We start from the raw sequence: 7,125 nt of genomic DNA, 5'->3' as shown, positions 1-7,125 counted from the left end.
CCTGATCCCATGAATCTGTTTGCGCCTGTGGATATGTTGTCCTAACCACAGAATTACATATTAGTACTACTTTATTAATAGAGCTTAATAATACTAATACTATATCATATTATAACGTGAAATATATTATAAAATGTAATTATATGAATGGTACATTATAATATGAATAATATGTTTGAATTGAATAGTACTTTATCATATGAATAGTACTTTATCATATGACTAGTACTTTATCATATGACTAGTACTTTATATGAATAATACTTTATCATATGAATAGTACTTTATCATATGACTAGTACTTTATCATATGACTAGTACTTTATCATATGACTAGTACTTTATCATATGAATAGTACTTTGTATGAATAATACTTTATCATACGAATAGTACTTTATCATATGAATAGTACTTTATATGAATCATACTTTATCATATGACTAGTACTTTATCATATGAATAGTACTTTATCATATGAATAGCACTTTATCATATGAATAGCACTTTATCATATGACTAGTACTTTATCATATGACTAGTACTTTATCATATGAATAGTACTTTATAATATGAATAGTACTTTATAATATGAATAGTACTTTATAATATGACTAGTACTTTATAATATGACTAGTACTTTATAATATGACTAGTACGTTCTAGTAGAATAGTGCTTTGTTAATGGTAGTTGATGGTCCTAACCTTGGTATCTTCCCCTTCAGGTCAGTACGAGGACACCTACATCGGGCCGGAGCAGGAGTTCCTGGTCCTACACCTGGACCCCCACACTGATCATCTGTTCAGGGTGTGTGCCCAGGGGAGGGGCGTGCCGAGTGGAGCCCCTGGAGCGTCCCACAGACAGGATACACCACACTGTGCACCCCATGGTAAACACACCACCACAGGTAAACACTCACACACTATAGGGTAAACACACACACCCACAGGGTAAACACTCACACACACACCACAGGGTAAACACTCACACACACTACACTCACCACAGGGTAAACACTCACACACTATAGGGTAAACACTCACACACTATACGGGTAAACACACATACACTATAGGGTAAAGACTCACACACACTATAGGAGTAAACACACACACACCACAGGGTAACCCCCCCCGGGTAAACACCCCCAGGGTAAACTCACACCCCCAGGGTAAGCACACACCCCCCAGGGTGGCTCACACACCCAGAGATGACTCACACCCCCAGGAACTCACCGCAGAGGTAAACTCACACCGCCCAGGGTAAACTCACACACCCCACAGGGTAAACTCACCCACCCAGGGTAAACACTATAGGGTAAACACTCACACACTATAGGGAAGCACACACCACATGGTGAAACACACACACACACAAACACCACATGGGAAACACTCACACACATGGGGTAGCACACACACACACCACATGGTAAACACAACACACACTATATGGTAAACACACACCACATGCTCAGGTTAAACACACACACACACCACCCCATGGGTGACCCCCAGGTTGACAACACTCACACCCCGGGATATCCAGGTAAACCTTCTCACGCCCAGTAGCTCAGTTGGTCAGCCCAGGGTAAACGCACCCACCCCAGGGTAAACACACCACCCCAGGGTAACCCCCAGGGTAAACACCTCCCCAGGGTAAACTCACACCCCCCCCAGGGTAAACTCACACACCCCCAGGGTAAACTCACACACCCCCAGGATGAAGCTCACACACCCCCCAGGGTAAACACTATAGGGTAAACACTCACACACTATAGGGTAAACACACACCACATGTAAACACACACCACACACACACACACCACAGGGTAAACACTCTGCTATAGGGTAAACACACACATTGGGTAAACACACACACTTAGGGTAAACACACACACACTATATGGTGAACACACACCACATGGTAAACACACACACACCACAGGGTAAACACTCACACCACATGGGTAAACTGGTGTACACACACCACAGGGTAAAACACACACACCCCAGGGTAAACTCACACCCCAGGGTAAACACCCCAGGGTAAACACACCCCCCCCAGGGTAAACACTCACCCCCAGGGTAAACCCCCCCAGGGTAAACACTCACCCCGCCCCCAGGGGTAAACTCACCCCGCCCCAGGGTAAACACACTCACACCCCAGGGTAAACTCACCCCCCCAGGGTAAACTCACACACCCCCAGGGTAAACTCACACCCCCCAGGGTAAACACTACACTCACACACTAGGGTAAACACACACCCACAGGGTAAACTCACACACCCCCAGGGTAAACACTATAGGGTAAACACTCACACACTATAGGGTAAACACACACCACTTGGTAAACTCACACACACACTATAGGGTAAACACACACACACCACATGGTAAACACACACCACATGGTAAAACACACACACACCACAGGGTAAACACACACACATGGTAAACACACACCACATGGTAAAACACACACCACAGGGTAAACACACACACACACCCCAGGGTAAACACTCACACCCCAGGGTAAACACCCAGGGTAAACTCACACCACCCCAGGGGTAAACTCACCCCCCAGGGTAAACTCACACACCCCAGGGCAACTCACACCCCCAGGGTAAACTCCACACACCCCAGGGTAAACTCACCCCCCAGGGTAAACTCACACCCCCCAGGGTAAACTCACACACCCCAGGGTAAACAGACACCCCAGGGTAAACTCACACACCCCAGGGTAAACTCACACCCTAGGGTAAACTCACACACCCCAGGGTAAACACAGACACCCCAGGGTAAACTCACACCCCAGGGTAAACTCACACCCCAGGGTAAACTCACACACCCTAGGGTAAACACACACACCCCAGGGTAAACACACACCCCCCAGGGTAAACACAGACACCCCAGGGTAAACTCACAGACCCCCCAGGGTAAACACAGACACACCTGAAGCAGATACAGGGTGATGCGTTCAGCTCCAGGTTCTGCTGACACAGCGTGGTCTACGAACCTCAAAGTATGTCTCTGATGGTATTTCTGTGTCTCTGATGGTATGGCTGTGTCTCTGATGGTATGTCTGTGTCTCTGATGGTATGTCTGTGTCTCTGATGGTATGGCTGTGTCTCTGATGGTATGTCTGTGTCTCTGATGGTATGTCTGTGTCTCTGATGGTATGTCTGTGTCTCTGATGGTATGTCTGTGTCTCTGATGGTATTTCTGTGTCTCTGATGGTATTTCTGTGTCTCTGATGGTATGTGTCTCTGATGGTGATTCTGTGTCCCTGATGGTATTTCTGTGTCTCTGATGGTATGTCTGTGTCTCTGATGGTGATTCTGTGTCTCTGATGGTGATTCTGTGTCCCTGATGGTATTTCTGTGTCTCTGATGGTATTTCTGTGTCTCTGATGGTATTTCTGTGTCTCTGATGGTGTTTCTGTGTCTCTGATGGTATTTCTGTGTCTCTGATGGTATTTCTGTGTCTCTGATGGTATGTCTGTGTCTCAGATGGTGTTTCTGTGTCTCTGATGGTATTTCTGTGTCTCTGATGGTGTTTCTGTGTCTCTGATGGTATGTCTGTGTCTCTGATGGTATGTCTGTGTCTCTGATGGTGTGTGCTCGCGTAACCTGTAGACGTTTGTTGGTCTCGTGTATCGTGAGTCTCTAGCTCTGGTCCAGGGCATCAGTGTGTTAGGCACATAATAGTCAGGGCACTGGCTCTGGTCCATGGTGTAATGTTAACCATTGTTGCTTGTGCAGCTAGCTACTTAGCACACACTAGCTACTTAGCACACACTAGCTACTTAGCACACACTAGCTACTTAGCACACACTAGCAACTTAGCACACACTAGCAACTTAGCACACACTAGCTTAGTACACACTAGCAACTTAGTACACACTAGCTACTCAGAACACACTAGCTACTTAGCACACACTAGCACACGCTACTTAGCACACACTAGCTACTTAGCACACACTAAGCTTAGCACACACTAGCACACACTGCTACTTAGCACACTAGCTACTTAGCACACACTACTAGCTAGCACACACTAGCTACTTAGCACACACTCAGCTACCTAGCTTGTAATTTCACCTCCCGTGCTGTTGGTGTGTCTCCTGGAGCCAGACCTGTTGAAATGCAGTCAGCCTCGACTGAAGATGTACTGTTGTCATGGTTTCTGTCTTCTTCTGGGTGGTGTGTGTTTCTCTGACCGTGTGTGTGTGTTTCTCTGACCGTGTGTGTGTGTTTCTCTGACCGTGTGTGTGTGTTTTCTCTGACCGTGTGTGTGTGTGTTTCTCTGACCGTGTGTGTGTGTGTTTCTCTGACCGTGTGTGTGTGTGTTTCTCTGACCGTGTGTGTGTGTGTTTCTCTGACCGTGTGTGTGTGTTTCTCTGACCGTGTGTGTGTGTGTGTGTTTCTCTGACCGTGTGTGTGTGTGTGTGTTCTCTGACCGTGTGTGTGTTTCTCTGACTGTGTGTGTGTGTGTGTTTCTCTGACCGTGTGTGTGTGTGTGTGTGTGTTTCTCTGACCGTGTGTGTGTGTGTGTGTGTGTGTGTTTCTCTGACCGTGTGTGTGTGTGTGTGTGTGTGTTTCTCTGACCGTGTGTGTGTGTGTTTCTCTGACTGTGTGTGTGTGTGTGTTTCTCTGACTGTGTGTGTGTGTGTTTCTCTGACTGTGTGTGTTTCTCTGACCGTGTGTGTGTGTGTGTTTTTCTCTGACCGTGTGTGTGTGTGTTCCAGAGTGGTGTCCAGGCAGTGAGGGCTACATCCTCAGCAGTAGAAGGAACATCGCCATGCGGAGTGACTCGTCCCCCTCTAAAGCTGGGGTTCTCTACTCCAACGCCCCGACCTACTTCTGTGGACAGACGCTCACCTTCAAGTCAGTACACACACTCCCTCTCTCTCCATCACAATCTGTAGCGTAATGTTATGCTGTGATTAATGTGTGTTTTGTGTGTTTGCGTAGGATCTCTGCCACCGGCCAGGTGGACAAGCGGGACAGTATCGGGGTGTGTGTGGGGTGTGAGGGAGAGACAGAGTCTCTGCAGAGGGACCAGGCTGTCTGCATCTCCACCAACGGTACGCTCAAAATCACTTTTTATTTTGGTAAAGCGTACAATTGCAACGTAGCAGCAGCGTTAAACGGTAGCAAAACGTCAAGATTTTTTTCTCACCTCTCTCTCCCTCCCTCCTTCCTCCCCTCCCTCCCTCCCTCTTCTCTGTCTCTTTTCCCTCTTCCCCTCCCTCTCTCCCTCCCCTCCTCTCTCTCCCTCTCTCTCTCTCTCCCCCTCTCTCTCTCTCTCTCCCTCCCTTCCTCCCTCCCTCCCTCCCTCTTCTCTGTCTCTTTTCCCTCTTCTCTCTCTCTCCTTTTCCCTCTCTTCTCTCTCTCTCCTTTTCCCTCTCTTCTCTCTCTCTCTCCTTTTCCCTCTCTCTCTCTCTCTCTTCTCTCTCTCTCCCTCTTCTCCCCTCCAGGAGCAGTGTTTGTCAACGGTAAAGAGATGACCAACCAGCTGCCTTCCATCACCCTCGGCTCTGCTGTGACCTTCGATATGGAAGTGGTCAACCTACTTCCTGTTAGCAACAACAACCTTAGCGACGGAGGCAACTTCAAGCTGAGGGTTACGATTGGCTCAGGGAACCGGGAAGTGGTGTTTGATTGGCTGCTGGACCAGGGGGTGGACTGCCTGTTCTTTGGCTGCTCCTTAGCCCACCCTGGTTGGAAGGTGCTGGTGTTCTGAGGCTGCTGATTGGACAGCAGACCTGTCAGTCAACACAAAGGGACAAGCAGGGTAACAGTCCTGTCTGCTGGAGTTGTCCTGTCCCAAATCAACCCCTAGACCCAACCCCTTAGACCAGTGCTATTCAAACTTTTTTTTAGCAGGGACCCTATTTTGCTGTGTGCAATTTCTCATGAACCCAACCCAAAAATAATTTTTAAAAACCAGTACATTTTAGATTTTTACATCCACGAATAACCCTTAATTCATTACATTTACAAGAAACCAAAATAAATATACTTTTCAAATACGTTTGTATATTGTCTCATACAATAATCTGTACTCGTACTATTTGTTTAGGGGGGGTCGCGATCCTGGCCTCGGCACTGTTTGTTTAGTGGGGGTCGCGATCCCGGCCCGTACTACGCATCATCCTGTACTGCCCTATTTGGGTGGGGGGTCGCGATCCTGTACTCGTACTATTTGTTTAGTGGGGGGTCACGATCCTGTACTCGTATTATTTGTTTAGTGGGGGGTCGCGATCCTGTACTGCATTCTCGTACTATTTGTTTAGTGGGGGAATATCCTGTACTCGTACTGTTTGTTTATGGGGTCGCGATCCTGTATCGTACTATTTGTTTAGTGGGGGGTCGATCCTGGCCTCGTACTATTTGTTTAGTGGGGGGACGCGATCCTGTACTCCTACTATTTGTTTAGTGGGGGGTCGCGATCCTGTACCCTACTGCTTGTTTAGTGGGGGGTCGCGATCCTGTGTACTGCACTGTTTGTTTAGTGGGGGTCACGATCCTGTACTCGTACTGTTTGTTTAGTGGGGGCCAAGCATCCTGTACTCGTACTATTTGTTTAGTGGGGGTCTCATCCCAGCCCCCGTACTATTTGTGTAGTGGGGGTGATCCTGGCCTCGTACTATTTGTTTAAAAGTGGGGGTGATCCTGGCCTGCATCATTTGTTTCAGTGGCGATCCTGGCCTCGTACTATTTGTTTAGGGGGGCGATCCTGGCCTCAGTATCATTTAAGTTGGGGGGTGATTCTGGCCTCGACTATTTGTTTAGGGGGGGTGGGGGCGATCCTGGCCCCGTACTATTTGTTTTGGGGTGATCCTGGCCTCATACTATTTGTTTAGGGGGTAGATCCTGGCCTCGTACTATTTGTTTTAGGGGGTCGTGATCCTGGCCTCGTACTATTTGTTTAGTGGGGTCGCGATCCTGGCCTCGTACTATTTGTTTAGTGGGGGGGTCGCGATCCTGGCCTCGTACTATTTGTTTAGGGGGGTCGCGATCCTGGCCTCGTACTATTTGTTTAGGGGGTCGCGATCCTGGCCTCGTACTATTTGTTTAGTGGGTCGCGATCCTGGCCTCGTACTATTTGTTTAGTGGGGG

The 7,125-nt window shown here is 48.0% G+C and overlaps 1 protein-coding gene across 1 annotated transcript; it reads left to right on the top strand.

Moving 5' to 3' along the window:
- The first annotated feature begins 4,688 nt into the window (after positions 1–4,688).
- Positions 4,689–6,035, top strand: LOC124030687 (cytokine receptor-like factor 3). Its single transcript, XM_046341915.1, has 3 exons — positions 4,689–4,887; positions 4,975–5,087; positions 5,481–6,035. Exons 1-3 carry the CDS (start codon positions 4,802–4,804, stop codon positions 5,744–5,746), a joined length of 465 nt encoding a protein of 154 aa, XP_046197871.1. The 5' UTR covers positions 4,689–4,801; the 3' UTR covers positions 5,747–6,035.
- Positions 6,036–7,125: the final 1,090 nt, after the last annotated feature.

This window comes from Oncorhynchus gorbuscha, unplaced genomic scaffold (genome assembly GCF_021184085.1).
Source record: "Oncorhynchus gorbuscha isolate QuinsamMale2020 ecotype Even-year unplaced genomic scaffold, OgorEven_v1.0 Un_scaffold_13878, whole genome shotgun sequence".
NCBI lineage: Eukaryota > Metazoa > Chordata > Actinopteri > Salmoniformes > Salmonidae > Oncorhynchus > Oncorhynchus gorbuscha.
The sequence above is the reverse complement of the archived record's forward strand: the minus strand, read 5'-3'. Positions and strand labels throughout refer to the sequence as shown.

Coding starts and splice junctions, on each gene's coding strand:
- LOC124030687 (XM_046341915.1), top strand. CDS start 4,802: ATGCGGAGTGACTCGTCCCCCTCTAAAGCTGGGGTTCTCTACTCCAAC. Junction 4,888..4,974: donor GGACAGACGCTCACCTTCAA/GTCAGTACACAC, acceptor GTGTTTGCGTAG/GATCTCTGCCACCGGCCAGG. Junction 5,088..5,480: donor TGTCTGCATCTCCACCAACG/GTACGCTCAAAA, acceptor TCTCCCCTCCAG/GAGCAGTGTTTGTCAACGGT.